The sequence below is a fragment of the Etheostoma cragini genome, chromosome 15 (genome assembly GCF_013103735.1).
Source record: "Etheostoma cragini isolate CJK2018 chromosome 15, CSU_Ecrag_1.0, whole genome shotgun sequence".
NCBI lineage: Eukaryota > Metazoa > Chordata > Actinopteri > Perciformes > Percidae > Etheostoma > Etheostoma cragini.
This window is the reverse complement of record NC_048421.1, coordinates 8,178,171-8,193,743: the sequence shown is the minus strand read 5'-3', so window position 1 is coordinate 8,193,743 and position 15,573 is coordinate 8,178,171. Positions and strand designations below refer to the sequence as shown.

At 39.6% G+C, this 15,573-nt stretch overlaps 3 protein-coding genes across 6 annotated transcripts; all 3 read right to left on the bottom strand.

Moving 5' to 3' along the window:
• Nucleotides 1-702: 702 nt before the first annotated feature.
• Nucleotides 703-15,322, bottom strand: noxo1a (NADPH oxidase organizer 1a). Of its 2 annotated transcripts, XM_034893824.1 has the most exons (9): nucleotides 15,319-15,322; nucleotides 3,847-3,975; nucleotides 3,688-3,768; nucleotides 3,492-3,564; nucleotides 3,228-3,411; nucleotides 2,180-2,364; nucleotides 1,969-2,085; nucleotides 1,691-1,808; nucleotides 703-1,555 (listed from the first exon to the last, which is right to left on the bottom strand). In XM_034893824.1, exons 2-9 carry the CDS (start codon nucleotides 3,910-3,912, stop codon nucleotides 808-810), a joined length of 1,572 nt encoding a protein of 523 aa, XP_034749715.1. In that variant the 5' UTR covers nucleotides 3,913-3,975; nucleotides 15,319-15,322; the 3' UTR covers nucleotides 703-807. The 2 variants fall into 2 exon arrangements, with proteins under 2 accessions (XP_034749715.1, XP_034749714.1); XM_034893823.1 differs by lacking the exon at nucleotides 15,319-15,322 and having other exon boundaries at nucleotides 3,847-4,013.
• Nucleotides 5,309-10,049, bottom strand: gid4 (GID complex subunit 4 homolog). Of its 2 annotated transcripts, XM_034893844.1 has the most exons (6): nucleotides 9,635-10,047; nucleotides 9,044-9,103; nucleotides 8,039-8,146; nucleotides 7,104-7,205; nucleotides 6,869-6,999; nucleotides 5,309-6,763 (listed from the first exon to the last, which is right to left on the bottom strand). In XM_034893844.1, the coding sequence occupies exons 1-6, from the start codon at nucleotides 10,016-10,018 to the stop codon at nucleotides 6,700-6,702; spliced, it is 849 nt and encodes a 282-aa protein (XP_034749735.1). In that variant the 5' UTR covers nucleotides 10,019-10,047; the 3' UTR covers nucleotides 5,309-6,699. The 2 variants fall into 2 exon arrangements, with proteins under 2 accessions (XP_034749735.1, XP_034749736.1); XM_034893845.1 differs by lacking the exon at nucleotides 8,039-8,146 and having other exon boundaries at nucleotides 9,635-10,049.
• drc3 (dynein regulatory complex subunit 3) lies at nucleotides 10,677-15,138 on the bottom strand. Of its 2 annotated transcripts, none has more exons than XM_034893827.1 (13): nucleotides 15,098-15,138; nucleotides 14,617-14,828; nucleotides 14,201-14,317; nucleotides 13,886-14,052; nucleotides 13,597-13,743; nucleotides 13,305-13,421; nucleotides 13,090-13,202; nucleotides 12,816-12,990; nucleotides 12,579-12,710; nucleotides 12,258-12,328; nucleotides 11,488-11,611; nucleotides 10,994-11,125; nucleotides 10,677-10,889 (listed from the first exon to the last, which is right to left on the bottom strand). In XM_034893827.1, exons 2-13 carry the CDS (start codon nucleotides 14,780-14,782, stop codon nucleotides 10,782-10,784), a joined length of 1,569 nt encoding a protein of 522 aa, XP_034749718.1. In that variant the 5' UTR covers nucleotides 14,783-14,828; nucleotides 15,098-15,138; the 3' UTR covers nucleotides 10,677-10,781. The 2 variants fall into 2 exon arrangements, with proteins under 2 accessions (XP_034749718.1, XP_034749717.1); XM_034893826.1 differs by having other exon boundaries at nucleotides 14,964-15,102.
• Nucleotides 15,323-15,573: the final 251 nt, after the last annotated feature.

Sequence of the window (15,573 nt, the reverse complement as noted above, 5' to 3'; positions counted from 1 at the left end):
GTTTTTCAGTGTTGTGTATTCCTGATCTACTGGCTCAACCACAACACAAAATGTTCCTTTCATAACCAGATTGTTTTTTTATGTCATGACTACAAATGTTTATGAAATAAAATCAGTTCTTTGTGATTTAAAATTAATGATGTACCATATTGTTAAGAAATGATCCGAGTAGTCATTCACATGTTTCATAACTGCTTTTAGACTTAATTCTAGTCTAGTCCAGTCTAGTCTAGTGGAGGCTGGGCTGTAAGGTTTTGGTTTTGAGCTTAGTAAAGCTTGGGTGGGGAACATCATCAAACGCAGAAAGTTATGATTTTGGAATAACGGTTACACAAAAGGGTGACATCAAGTTTTCAACATTGTTGTATTTGTTTCAAGCTCTTTAGTAAGATGTGAATACACCCAACATTTACATGGTTAGACTGGTGTTCAGTGTTATTTACACATATTTCACTCTTCAAGCCTGCAAGCAGGAAGTAGACTCTGGTATTTCAGACAAACATTTGCTTTTACTACAGTCCCAAGAACCAATCCATCTCTCTCTGTGGACACTCGACACAGTCAAAATGCATATAAGGCACAACACAAGGTTTCCAGTATGGAAAATAGGTGATCATTTAAAACAGAAAGTATAGACATGAGTTACTCATTTTACTGAAGGCCATTGTACATTTTCTTATTACTTGTTGCCAATCTATCTTCAAAGATCCTTATTGCATCTGGTGCGACATCTCTTAATTATTTCATTATAACTAAACCACTCGGCAACAAAAAAATAAAGCTCACAAGAGACAATCAAGAGAAACTTCATTGACTTATTATCTCTGTGTGTGACAGGCCACCTTTGTTCGCATTCCTGCGGGTGACCGTGGTACACCGGGTGAGGATCTCCTGGGCCCGCGGTCTGGGTGGCACCTTGGGTGTCCTCGGGCCCTTGTAGAGGTTGGGATCAGAGACACTGGGCATCATTATATTCCCATGTGGGCCGCTTGTCGGGTTAAGGCGGTTGTTTGCCACGGGGGGAGGCGTGCGGCTGTAACGCAGCTGTTCCCCGTTGTAACTCTGGCTCAGGTTGAATGACGAGGAGCTCGCCCAGGAAGAGTTGAGATCGCCGCTGCTGTCGCTGCTGCTGTTGCTTTCCTCGCTATCTGCTCTTAGGATAATGCCACGTTTGTCCTCTTCTCCATCCATCCCCACCATGATTGTGGGCGGAACGGTGGGCTTTGCAGTCATTGGTGAGTCGGCAACATTCGTAGCAGGGGCAGTGTTTTTTTCTGCAGGCTGAGCGGGAGTTATATCAGCATGGATATCTAGAGAGTGTGATCTCTGCTGGCTGTGTGGTTTGACGGGACGGGGTGAGGAAGACTTGGCGGGTGGAATTTGCAACAGGTTTCCCTGTGAGTGGCTGAACTGGTTGGACTGCTGTTCCAGATTTGGGGAAAGGAATTGTGAGGCGGAGGATCTGCGATCTTGATGGTGGGTTGTCATGCGGACGTGAGGGTGGACATAGGCCTGCAGGTACATGGTGGGGATGTAACCTGCTTTACCATTATTTCTGTTAAAAACAACAAAGTGGACAATGTTGGGTTGACATCTGAGTTTAAAGCTTTGAGAATGTTGATATGACAAGCTTGTACTGGTAAAACAATATATGAGGTAAAATGTCTGAAAAAACAAAAGTGTTAAATACCTGACGAGCCACCAGCCGTTGTCAGACTTCTCCAGGACCTCCACCACTGTACCGATGGCCACGGATATCTCATCATCTTTAGTGGCTTTGTAGCATTTGACTGCAGTGTACAGCATTCCTGAGAGTGAAAGAAATGACTTTAATACACAATGTTGTAGCAGCTTGACTAACATCAACTTACTAGTGTAATTTAAAAACTCTGCACTATGTATGCAAATACCTTACGTGTGGATAGTGTAATCTCTTGAGATTGTGTACAACTGAAACTATGCATGTACCTCTTTCAGAAGTCCCATCAATGTCCCCATCAACATCCTCAGCATCTTCTAGCTTCTCCAGGTAGGGGGCAGGAAACCAGGCCATCCTCTTGTCTTCATTCTCCACAAGCCACCATCCTGACGCAACACAAGCACACGTTTAACAGGTCTCAGTGTATTTGGGTTCATGAGGTCTATTTTAACCACTAACAGGACACTGAAGCTCGCTCACCTGCTTTGTCTTTGATGAGTACGTCTACTTTTTCATCCTTGGCCACTTTGAAAGGTTTGTTCTTGGTGTCTTTGGTCTCGTAAATGGCCACACATCTGTACGTCTCTGTGATGAACGGCTGGGTCACGTTCCCACCGCTGCCCTGTCCAGCTCTGACTTCATCGTCTGATGGCATGACCATGATACTAAGGAGGACACACGCAGGTCAATTGGGAAATAAAATATGTAGGCTCCAGAAAAAAAGGAAAAAAAACAGCAGCTCGTGCACAAGTCCAATGCCGAATTTTGGCATTAATCACTTAATTTTGAATTTGTTATGTAGGAATGCATAGTCTGCCGGGTGGTGTTTTAAAGGGTCCTGGTGCAGATACAACTTCACTATTTGAAATGATCCAGATCCACATGATTGCTGAGAAACCCAAATAGTCTATTTTTGCAATTCTTTTACATTCTTCTAACTTTTATGCTAATAACTAGAGGGATCTTGTACATAGATCTTTTTTTTTTTTTTACCAGGGTTAGGGATAACAGGTAAATTATTTAGGATGGAGTGAAATGTTAATTCAAGAAAGCTTTTTGTCAAGATGGGGCATGCTTCCTGTGAAGGTGACATGCCTGGGACAAAGCCCACTCCAGTTACTGCAACACATCTTAATTTAAAATCCGAAGAATGTTGGGTTATTACTAAACTTTATAGACAAATATAGATGTAGAACAGGGTAGTGTACAGTTGTTAATCTACAGTATGTTAAAACTAATCGTGATAATGTTTCTACTAAAGCATTTCCTTATTTTGAAGCACATATGAGAGTCTGCTTTATAGGATAGTTGAGTTTTTGGTTGTATTTTTCTTCTTCGTGGGCATTATTTTCACAGTTTTTGTCACCATGACAGTCTGATGGGCCACTGGCCACTTCCCTGTCGACTAGCTCGTTGCAGCTTGACGTCCCTAATTCCCCATTTAGTTGAGCTCAAGGGCCCCAAAAGATTAGAGGGATCCCTACACAAAATGACGGTATTTAAATAGCTATAAATGTGTTGAGCCTACCTGTTCTTGGCAAAGTCGGGCAGCAGGTCCTGGTCTTTGGCTTGGAAGAACTGGATGAGCTCTGCAGACTGGGAGACCCGCGGGTCACAGCTCAGAAGTTCATCACAGTATTTCTGTAAGAACTTGAGGCGCACTAGTGACCTTGTGGGACCTTTCCTCTGGCCGCCCAGGGTCACCTTTTTGTCTGAAAGCACACACGGCGATAGAAGTCAGAATAGTGCGTAACAGCACGTTGTGATTCATAAACTGAACACATTGGCCTACCTCGAAATCCGGGGATGATTCTGTCGGATTTGTTCCTTTTACTTGCGGGTGGGAAAGCCTTCTTCATTTGTTTCTATCATACAGAAATTGGTAAAAACAAGTAATGGCTGTTTAATTTAACCAACACATGTATATGCGCAACATATAAATGAGCTATAATCAGAATCCGAAATACTGTACAGCAATTTATACTCACGTGGAATTTCTTGAAATCCTGAAAAGTCCTGTAAACCAAAATATCATTCTGGTCTGACCAAAGCACGGATGTCATGTAGGTCTGGAAAAGGAAAATGTAGATTTTAATCACTGTAGAGAAGTGCATTTAAAAAAAAAAACTCTTTCCTTGTGCGCTTACTTTGCTCTTCTCCTTGTGCATTACTCCAATTAAACGGACACCCAGGGGATACCGCTGCGCCTCCATGATGAACCGACAGAGACAGAGTGTGTTAAAAAGCCGAGTTGTGATTGTGAGCTGCAGCAGATCCTGGCACCCTCGCTCTGGTTAGGGGACTGAACCGGATTGGCGCGGCAGATGTAGTGTAGGTTATTTATATATTTTTTTGGCGCAGGTGTGGCATCACATAGACAATAGGACTACACATCCTCGTCACTTACAAGAAAATCCAAGTTACTACACAATTATTTTCCAAAATGAGAGGCAGCACGTACAGTCACATTCTTTGCCCAAGGAAAGAATAAGTGGCTGTGTTGCCATTTGTCGTACAGCTATTATCTTTAGTCATAGGAAATTTGATTCTAGTTATTTAATCCTGATGGTGAGATATGATGGGAATGTGGTACAGGTTATGACCTTAGATACTGGAAGGAAAAGGTTATGACAGCTTTACCTTTTATTTCTTTCAGAATGCGTCTTGAATAAATCCCCTCTCATAAGCACCAGAGTGAGGCCATTCTATCTATTTTAGCTCTCATCCAGTCGTTTTTGAAGACCCTGCACTAGACCTTATAGCTGCACAAGGTTCGGAGTGTGTAACCATGTGCTTGAAAGAGAGAATGACTTTTTGTTCGCCACTACTGACATCTAGTGCTGGCTGCTATGATCTCTGAAACTTTTAAAGTGCCGGAGTGTCCCAAAAGCCTAACACGCTTATTACCACATACACAACATCAACATCCCTGGTTATATTCCAGCCAGGAAGCTGAGCTGCATGGTGTACCCATCCGTCTTCTCTGTGTTTCACGTCTCTTTCTGCACTGTCAAATAAAGGCAGTCCTGGGTTCATCCCAAAAAAAAAATAAAACAAAGAATAGAGCATTGTATGAAATAGTTCACACTTTATTTCTCCTCGCAAAATGCACTTATAGCTGATTAATCATTCATCTTTTTTAAATGTAGGTGTATTAAGTCACGCCTGAATGACTCCCTCCCAAATAAACATCTACTTATGACATTGAACATTTTGTTGTGTTCTGTTATACATTTAAAAAAAAAAGAAGAAAATTTGGATTGCAAAAAAAACAAAAAAAAAAACAGAGCCAACATTATTCCCACAACCCTCCGAATCCCCGAGCCAGCTGCAAAGTCTAAGCAACACAGTGGCAGGCGGAGTACATGCCCTCTCTAGAACATCACTTTTATATCAACCCTTTCCAGACTGTCTGCAATCTCAGGTTGCTGACACTCAACACTGAAATATACCTTTATGATTTTGTACAAATAAAACATTACTGACCTAATAATTTGTCTTTTTAAAAAGGAACTTTACAAAACTTAAAAATCGTAAGGCAACAGGTTTTTCCTTAGCATCAAAGGCTTTATTCTTCCTCCATCACCCTTTCTTACTTTATAATTTTCACCATAAGTCACAAAAGGTTTTCTTTTACACATTTCCCACTGATGACAGAACAGTACACATTGTAGATAAGCATGTTATGTGAAGCTTTTTTGTTACCTCCACTGTTGTGCCTTTGGGTACAGTCATTTTGAGTGACTTTATGTAAAGGTTAAGAGGAAAATGCAGTAAAATAAAGTTATTTAACAGCTTCTAAAGATGAAAATAATACAGACAAGTGTGACTGAAACTAAAGACAAGTTAGAACGTATCCACAGACTGTGTTGAAGATTAACATTCAAATCACTGCATTACTTTTTGCCGTGTTGCTTCTTAACTTTTCCAGTCAGCCAAACCCCGTGTGCCACAAAACTTGTAATCTTGTCGTTAACCGTTTATCAACACCTGTTACGTGACTGAAAATCTTACATAATTGAAACTAATGGAGTTGGAATGTTCTGTCACATGTCTGAGCTTCAAACGTTGGTAACTAAATTTACTTAATTATTTGTTTGCTTAAGTCTTAATTCCTTATTTATTTTCACTCATGGTCATTCTTAATTTTTAAAAATAAATCACTCTGCCATAAATCATCTGAAAATCAAATAGGTGCTATTAGAAATCCTACCTATTAGTCACCTTTGGCTTGCATAGACATTTTCAGACAACTGTGTTTGAAGTTTCAAAATGATTGATTATTAACGCCCTGTTGGAAATGAACAGCACTAATCCTAACTAAGCCAATTCCCACATTCATCTTTTTCAGTTATTAAATACACATTGGCCATACACACCATCCCTGAGCCACAGACCACAACGTAGTCTTACAGACCACTGCTCATCATTGCGACCTTAGCAACCTTTTGGCGATAACCTCCGCCATCACACTCTGCATAAAACACTATGGGCTGTTGAGCTGATGTTCTATATTTAAAATAAGATTCTTTGAATCAAGCTTTACGGAACTACACTTTTCCTACAAATATATATCCTTTGTATTATTTTCTTTTGCAAATCTTAACTAAAAGGCAATTATGGTTCTCCACAGAAGGAAAACAGGAACATATTTTGATGTCCGGCGAAAGGAAGACAGACCCTTTGAAACCAAATCTGGTAGCACAACATTAAATTAAAAAGACCAAAAAAGGACTAAATTAAAATTCAAAAAAGGAAACATGAGCACTAGAGTGACTATAAGAACCCTCCATCTGTCACTGATCTTTGTCCTCCTTTAAACTCTTCTCTCTCTGTGCCTTCTTTCTTTCCGCAAAGGAGTCTCTGACCACATGTTAAATTCCCCTGCAGCGAGAAAAACGGGTCTGCTCCGATCTTGGCACTAAAGGGCTCTCCGTTGCTCCCATTTCACCTCAGGGCATTATGAACTGCACGCTCCTCGACACCCGTGTGTGCGTTTGTCACCGAAACTCGTAAATAGGAATACTGTTCTCTTGAACGTGGTTTAGGTTTAGAGACTGATACCTGCAGAGGCAAGTAGGAAAGAAAATAGAGAGATATCGGCATAAGAATCATGTAATAACGTGGCAAAAAAAACATTGACTCTGATTTGTGATGTTTGGGAGTTACCATTCTGAGCTCCTATGGTAATAATACCCCTCAATAGTGGCTGTGGACTTCTGGAAACAGATGTAATAGAAGCCAGCGAAGGAGGCCCCGCTAATGTCTTTGATAGTGTGGTCCGGAACTAGAAACTGCTCCTGAGAGTGTGAGGGTGGGGGGAGGAGATTTGAGGTAAGAGCTCAAAGCCACCACTAGGACATAGAGAGATAATGGAGAGGTGACAGTAAATGTATGTACTAACCTTCCACCTCATGAAGACATAATCACTGTTGTTCAGCGTTTCATAGTCAAAGTCATCCGAGTTGAAGCTTTTGGCGTATTTGTAAAAAGGCTGGAACTTGCCCTGGGAAGAGGTCATTAAATACAGGTTAGAGAACAGAAACTATGGAGATGGTGACAAGACAACAACTGAAAAAAAGTAAAAGATGAAAAGTCTAATTTCCAGCCATGTAAATTAACAATAATCATTTCATGCTTATAAAATACAAAGATGCCCATTGCTCCTTGATATAAACTTCAATTTAACAGTTGTCATGGGATTTTCTCACAACACAGTGATAAGCGCTGCTTCTGCCTGGCTCCATCTATTGTTAGTAGCCAAACAAAATGAAAAAGTCTAAACATATTTGGCTTTTTTAAATTTTTTTCTATTTTTTTTTCGTTCTCCCACCATACGGAAGACTACTTACATTGTTATTAGGGCTGCAAAATTAATCGCAATTTTATCAAAATGGCGATTTGGACTAGTGCAATATCCAAATCGCAGAGGGGAGCAATATTTGTTAAAGGCAAGATATGTGTCAAACCATTCTGAATAAAGTATTGTGTTGCAGCAGAAATGTCTCGGCCTACAAATCCTATCCTACAGAAAGCTTTGTTTCGTACAGATCCTCACAAAAATCACACTATAATCATTTAATTTTTTTGAGATTTAATATTAGTCAATGAAAATGAGAATAATGATACACCCATGATCATTCCCTTCAATGTTGTGAATCATATTGCAATCTCAATATCAGTCAAAATATATTATTAGATATTTTTGTCATATTGTGCAGCCCTAATTGTGATTGCTCAATGTGTACATCCTGCTGTGTATGATATTTGAACATTAAAAAAATGAATGCACAAATATGTGCACTATAATGCACTAAATAAAAGTCAAACAGGACATACCCAGTGCTTTCTGTCCACGTCCTCATCTGCATCCCACTTCCTAGTTAAAAATGGCCTTTTTTGACTGATAATTTCACCAGCAAAGAATGTTGTGAGAGTGGGATACTCCTGTCACACATAGAAAAGAATGATTGAATATGTTAATGCCTAAACAGGTTACTGCTCTGTCAATCAATCAGTGCAACATGAGAATTATTAAGATTTCCAGAATGGCCTGTGACTCACATCTCACATGTTATGCTATATATATGTATATATATACACACACACACACACACACATTTATATATACATACTCTCACACACACCTGATATACATGTACAGCTTTAACTAGCTGTGCCATAAATCCATCAAAGATGATACTAGTCAACATTTTACACGCCTGTACGGACTGGATAGTCTCGCATTGGCAGACCTATCTCCACAGTGCAGCGGAGTAAGGTCGGACTACACCACAGATGCATTACGGGATAGAAGGGGGGGGGGGGGGGGGGGGGGGGGGGGGGGGGGGGGGGGACTCTTCTGGGTTGTTTGCATTTCTTTAACCCAAACACAATCGTCTTGGGTGACACTGAGTTCCGGATGTTCCGGAAGTTCCCAAAACAACCCAGTGAGAGAGTTAATCAATGCCGTAAACATCTTCTTTGTAAATCTTTACAATCATTTACCAAAATAACCGTGCAGGCCTGCCTTATTGCACTATCCAAATTCTCTTCAAATGTTTTTCAGCGTGTAGCTTGCTAGTTCAAAGTTAGTTGTTTCCCAAATGAAAGGATTTTGTGACCGGCAACACGCAGAGAGCAGAAGCTGAGGGACTTCTGGCGTGTATATGTCAGACTTAAATCCTGGAAATGTACTTTGGTTGCTCCAAACTACAGGCTAGAGTGTGTAGACCTGAGTGATGAGGTTAAACCTAGTGGTCTCAAATTTGTCTACCATTAATCTGACTTTAGAAACCAGTTTGTGCAGTATAAAGGTCAGTCTTACGACATATGGAAGCTCACCTCAGTCAGGCCTTTGATCTTCAGGTATCCACACAAATATGAGTTCTCCACAGTCACATGCTGCAAACAGATTTAGGGAACGCATCATTACAGGTATGTATCTCAAGTAGCCTGAAAAAAAATCACAGGTGCAAAAATGGTACTCTTTCTTAATGATGCACAACAAATTGAAGGGCTGGTGTAAACAGAGACAAACCGTACAATATGGGCATGCAGGCAGGCATTATATTTTCTTTCAGTGAGTCTGCTGACATTGCTGTCAAAATTGAGAGTAGTAGATCAATTCCACTCACTTAGGTAGATAGATGTACAAAAAAACATTTTGTACATCTATCTTTTATCATCTACACCTACGTGTCTGGGTAGTATGTGTAACGTTACTGTAAAAATAGTTTTAAAGTTGAATTCATGAAATTAGGTCCCAATTCACAATGTAACATACACAACTAGGTCTGTGCCTTAGTAGTATTGTATGACAACCATAAAAAGCTTAACAAGCTAACGTCAGCTAACTTACCAAATGTGGCTGACTTTGCATTCAAACAAACAAATGTCAAATAACGAAACAAATTCATGTCAATAAGATATTACCTGCATAACAACCTCAACGTCGTAAGAGTTGCCTTTGCTCTTCTGATAACCCCGAAACTGTGAGCCGCTATACAGTAGCGAAGTAGCCACCCCCGGCTGGTAGGTGTTGATCGGGGAAGGGGGAACAAGAGAGCCCGAGGATGGGCAGGCCGAGCCGGTGCCACTGGTGCACTCTGCTCGGACAGGCATGATGAGCGCTAATGTGTCACCGTTAGCAACCGTCATGGACTTTACGACTGAGTACACCACAACGGGACAAAGAATGGGTCCTGACAGAGGGTCTACCTGCTGCAAAAAAATCTCCGAAGTCCCAAAACTTTTGCTCAATGTTGCCAACTGCCCATGGACTGGAATACTGCACTCTATGATACTGCAACGTTTCATTTGAGAATCCAGCTTCCCTGAATTTCATTGGCTGGAAACTGGTGCTTGGCTTGAGCAAGTTTACCCAAATGCATTCTGGGATTTGTATTCAATTTTCTGCTACACTAGAAATGTGGTGAAACTTAAAATGTTTTGATCACTGAGTCTAGAACTAAAGAAATTTATTCAGTCTCTACTATATCATATTTAATAAAAAATTACTATATTTACATATGATGAAATATATACCAAAATATTATTTTTATCTATTAAACATTTTATTTTATTTTTTATTAGCACAGTGAAATTGTGAATGTTAAGACTTAGTCCTTGAATATATACCTCTGTTTGTGTTAAACAGAATTTCCTATTAGACATCACTTATTTAGATATATATTGGGGACCTGATTGTTAGATGATTTGTAGTTATTAGTTTGTTTTTTGGTCTACACTACCTATTTCTTATAATGCTATTCTAGCTGCAATAAAGTTGTTTTAATAAAGATGAAGTGTTATGCACACAGATCTCATGTATGTGGTTGGCCGGGGAACAAGAGAAGAGTGCAAATATAATGATTATTAAAATGTCTTCTTTTTTAATAATCTCAAATTAGACAGTAAGAAAAAAGTGAACAGAAGGGATTCTTTATTCTATATGTATATTTAATTGTCTATGGCCCAAATATAGAAATAAAAAAGTGCATGTTTTCACTTGCAACCTGGCATTTTTTACAGTTGTCAAGTAAGGTTAAGAAGATGTCCAGTTCCTTTAAAAAAATGTGTTTTACAGATGATGATACTGCAACTCCTCCAGCTGCTTCCTCAAGTGGTCCACATATCTGTGGATGTCTGAGATGCGCATACGGTTCCGTTTAAGTTCTTTGTCTTGAATCTGTAATAACCAAGCAGACAATAACAAAACTGTGAGATATGGTCTGTCATCCATATGAAAATGGGAACTGGGGTGTTTGTTTTGATGCAGTTTCAGCTCTCTACCCCTTTAATGAGGGCCACTTTCCAGGCATTGACACGTGTAACCAACTGTGTCTCTCTGCCATTGATCTTCATCAGGTGGTTATCGTGCCCAGTTGTCAGTGCATCCATCACTGTGTCTTTGTCTGTAAACAGCTACAAAGAGACAACACAACTGTGAACAGCTGAAGGTACTGTGACTGGTAATGAACCCACCTCGTCAGACTCTTCCAGGATAATCTCTTCACATTAGACTTTATCTGCAATAATATAGATACATGTATATATATATATATATATATATATATATATATGGTGGACTTAATGTTACACTGTAGTTTTGACATGGCAGGGTCTGCAGGCCGAAATGTTTTACTTGCGTTAATTTCTTTATTAGGTTTCTGAGATTAAACAGAGCAGAACTGAGAGAAAAGTTTTTTATAATAGTTCAAATACAATATATATTCCATCCTTTCTTTTGGATAACTAATTTGGTCCATAAGGAATAACCCCCTTACCATTTTAACATCATCTGGCATGTCCTTATCCAGTTTGTCCTTGGCCACGTCATCCAGAGTTGCTACAGCAATCTTTCGCACCTTCTCATTATAATTATCCTCCAGATCTCGACATTGCGCAAATGTATGACTGTGTCATGGAAATTCTAAACTGTGATTGTGTGTCTGTGTGTCACTGTGTATGATTTAAGCGCTAACATTTAAACATGTCTGGATTACTAGCCAGAGAAAGGAGGTAGCTGCCCTGGAACCCAGATTTGAGTACATTAAAATGAAAGGTGTGGTTGGTAGGATTGTGAAGATCCAGGATTTAGCCAAATAATGTATACATGGTACAACTTCTCAGCCCCTGCCCCCTTTCTGCTAAAGCCCAAACAATCTCCTAAGCCCCTCACCTCACGAGGAAGAATGCATGCGTGTGCCCGAGCAGTGATTGAAACGCAGTTAGACACCACCCCGGCCCTGATTGGAGGATCTGAACAGGGACCGGTGGATTTTTGAATATTGCACTACAGCTTGTAGGTTGTGCCAGAGGAGCAAGATTTTTTTAATTACCTGCTTTATGTAGTTCTACTCAAATATAGGGTCAACAAATGTGACAGAAAGTTATTTCTCTAAGTCTTACCTACTGCATCTTTAATTGGGAGCAAGTTGCTGCCCCAAATGAGGATTTACAGAATCTCAATAGCTTGACCCTGAGAACAGTAATGAGCTAGTTTCATTAGAAATGATTCAAATCTGTTAAGATGATGAACACAGAGAAAGGATATATCCCTTGAACAGTTTCACTGAAGTTGCCAACCATGTCTGAGATGTTGTTTTCCAAATTTTTGATGATATCCTGAAATGAACAAGATACTTTGTTATTAGTTAAAAAAGAAGAAGACAGGAGACTTTAAATCAAATTTGTATCAAATCTATAATAAACTATGTTACATAACTTATGTTACAGAGGCTAAAGAGAATGAAGAAGTGGCTCAAATGGCATACACTTTAAGCAGATTGAAGATCATATGCTTTACAAAATATAGAAGGTACAGTATACACACGGGCTCAAACACGTACACACACACAAAAAAACACACACGAACCTCCAGCTGGCTGACCAGCTGAAACTCCAGTGCCATGAGGCTGTTACAGAGTTGGTTGATTTCATTGTTGCAGTGATTGATCTGGACCTCGAGCAGGTCTGGGTCTGATAATTGCTTCAACTCCACCATCCTCTAAAGGTGAGAACACAAGAGAAATCCTTATACCAATCACTCATATCAGATTACTAATTTATCTAAATACAGTAGTATAGGTCCTAATTGGTCCTCACAGCTCACCTTTTTTTGTTCCTGCTCAAAATTTTCCAATATTTCCGATGCTTTCTGCTGGTACTCCATCACAGCCTCATCCTGACCACCAAAGAAGGAGTTCACCTCTGTCTCTCTTTGCTTAAGTTCAGCCAAACCTATTTCAAATAACTGCATACACAGCTCCAACATTTGGTGCTCAAATGTAAGTATAGGGTCAAGGAATCCAAGTGCTAATTTTCACATATTATATTTAAGTATCAATACACCTGCATTGATTAGAAACAAAGACAGAAAAGGATATGTTTGAAGCAGGTGAGCCACTTCAGGCACACAGTGCAGTGTCTCTGCCTCTGGATCGTCTTCAAACATGCTCTTAAACAGGTAAGAGCCATTCAGGAACTCCACAAAAGCCTGCTGTAGGGAAGAAGAACTGTATTTACATTCAGTCCATACACAAATTACGAGAGCTAAGAGGGAAATAATGTTGATGATCCCCAAATGTGAGCTTTATATTACAGTGTGTAATTTGACTCCAGATTCCTGGCTTTGCTCAGCTTCATCAGCTTGTTGCATTGACAGCTCGCGTTTCATCTCCTCAAGGACATAGTGGTATTTGATAGATGCTTTGTTTTTCTGAACATGGACACATGAGATTTTAGTCATACAGTATCAACATGGCAAATGGCCATGTGGAATTTCCAAAGAAACTTGGTCATGTTTTAAGATAAAATCAAAACAGCTTAAAAGAAAAAAGAGAACTAGATTGCAACTTGGGTTTTAGTCAAATCACCCCACTGTTTATACTTACTGTCTTCTCATCAAGTAATCTGTAGTCAAGGCACATCAAGTTTGGAAAGTAGGCTGCGACAAAAAATTTGTAATCGTCTTCCCTTGAGACCGGATTTCCAAATAGGTTGACAGCAAATAGGTTCTTGAACCTCCTGAGATAGAGCACCTTTGAAATGCATTACATTTGCAATAGGTTATGTAAACATTCTGCAATGTTATATTCTGAAAATGCAAAACACAAATGTTACATAATACACATGCAGCATTTTACACATCACATGTGACAAATTTATGTAAGAAAATGTTACTTCGTCCAGCTTTCCAATGAGGTTGTTGGCAATGAAGAAATGAGTGATTTTCTCAAGTGTGTCCATGTTTTCAACGACCGAGATTTTGTTGTTGGACAAATTCAGAACTTCAAGCTTCTGCAGAGCCTCCAGACCTTCAATTTTCTCGATGCTGTTGAATGACAGATCTAAAAGACACATTCAGTATAACTGTCATTACTACTGGCAGTTACTGGGCTCATATTTTTTAAGATGTTGTCTACATCTTTGCCAATACATGTACAATTATTGCAAGTAAGCATTATCAGAATATAAAACTACCAAACAGAATCTTACTAAGCCATGTCAGATTAATCAGACGGTCCAAGCCTTCAATCTTCTCTATGAGGTTGTGGTTCAAATCCAGTTTTGTCAAGGATGTGAATTCCCATAAGTTGTCAATAATCAGGATGCCTGTGAACAAACAAATTGAATTTGACTACATTAATATAGTGCTTTTCTAGTCTCAGCATCTACTCAAAGCGCTTTGACATGGCACCGGAACCATCGTGGCCGAGGCTGCAGTACAAGGTGCCACCTGCTCATCAGATAAACACTGTCTTGCCCAAGGACACTTCGACATGGGACTGCAGGGCCAGGCTACAGACCTTCTGATTGGCCCACTCCCCATCTGAGCCACAGTCGCCACTAAAAGCCTCACATACCTAACCCCAGTACACATACTGTAATACACAGATTAAATTGTTTCTTACATCTGTATTCCAGACGTAGTTTAAGGATTTCATTGAAGTGGATGTCCTCCGCCTTGACAACAAGCCCAGCCTGATCTTGAGGATCTTGCTCTGCTTGCTCCACTATTGCCTTCCGCAGAATCTCCTCATCCATCAACATGGTAGATTTATCACAACTCCTCGTCATTCTGCTGCTGGTGGGGTTCGAGTCCCGCTGGACTTTGTTTTATCCTCTGTTCAAAGAAGAAAGTAGATCATATTTTGTCAATTTGGAGCTTGGCTTAGCGTTAGCGTTAGTCGGTTAAAGATTATGCTAGCTAAACAAAGAAGAACATTATTTATGATGGAGTAGGTGGATATTAACTCAAACCATTATTAGCTTGCTAAAATAAATCAATTAATGCTTTTCGAAGGAAAAACATTAGCCAATTTTAACAACCAAAAAATCTACAAACATCAGCTACAAGTTTGTAAAGCCAGTACATTACCCAGCTAACCTTACCTCTGTTGTTTATACACCGTTACATAGCAACCAGTTAACAGTAAGCTGCGTTCAAGGACGTTAAAAATGTTTCTGCTAAAACTAACGTTTACGCGTGAGTTATTAATGTATGTAATAACAAAACAAATCAAAATAATGATTAGCTATCATAGCACACTAAGATTGTGTGTGTGTTCTGTTAAACGTTGTTTTTAAATCGCAATGTAGGCTCTACCAGATACTCTCTCTACCCAGTCAATAGTTTGTCTATGTGTCTTTGTATTCTATATTTCAGAGGATGAATGCTTGAGTCCAATTTTTATTGTTTTTTGTGTATTTTCTTGAATTTAAATATAATCATGGAGCACTATGAAGTAAAATACATGTTTATATGTATTACGAATGTTTAGCATAACATAACACAGCTTCCGCTGCTTAAAACGACTGACATTGATTCCATCCATACGTGTTTAACTTTCTGGCCATTTGACCAATAG

What these genes read in the sequence shown, in the direction of transcription:
- noxo1a (XM_034893824.1), bottom strand. Translation starts at nt 3,912, where the DNA reads ATGGAGGCGCAGCGGTATCCCCTGGGTGTCCGTTTAATTGGAGTAATG. An exon ending in AATCATCCCCGGATTTCGAG is followed by an intron (nt 3,412 to 3,491) that starts GTAGGCCAATGT and finishes GTGTGCTTTCAG; the next exon opens with ACAAAAAGGTGACCCTGGGC. An exon ending in TGATGGGACTTCTGAAAGAG is followed by an intron (nt 1,809 to 1,968) that starts GTACATGCATAG and finishes TTTCACTCTCAG; the next exon opens with GAATGCTGTACACTGCAGTC.
- gid4 (XM_034893844.1), bottom strand. Translation starts at nt 10,018, where the DNA reads ATGAAACGTTGCAGTATCATAGAGTGCAGTATTCCAGTCCATGGGCAG. An exon ending in ACGTTGAGGTTGTTATGCAG is followed by an intron (nt 9,104 to 9,634) that starts GTAATATCTTAT and finishes ATCTGTTTGCAG; the next exon opens with CATGTGACTGTGGAGAACTC. An exon ending in ACGTGGACAGAAAGCACTGG is followed by an intron (nt 7,206 to 8,038) that starts GTATGTCCTGTT and finishes ACCTCTTCCCAG; the next exon opens with GGCAAGTTCCAGCCTTTTTA.
- drc3 (XM_034893827.1), bottom strand. Translation starts at nt 14,782, where the DNA reads ATGACGAGGAGTTGTGATAAATCTACCATGTTGATGGATGAGGAGATT. An exon ending in ACTACGTCTGGAATACAGAT is followed by an intron (nt 14,318 to 14,616) that starts GTAAGAAACAAT and finishes GTTTGTTCACAG; the next exon opens with GCATCCTGATTATTGACAAC. An exon ending in AGCTGGTCAGCCAGCTGGAG is followed by an intron (nt 12,329 to 12,578) that starts GTTCGTGTGTGT and finishes TGTTCATTTCAG; the next exon opens with GATATCATCAAAAATTTGGA.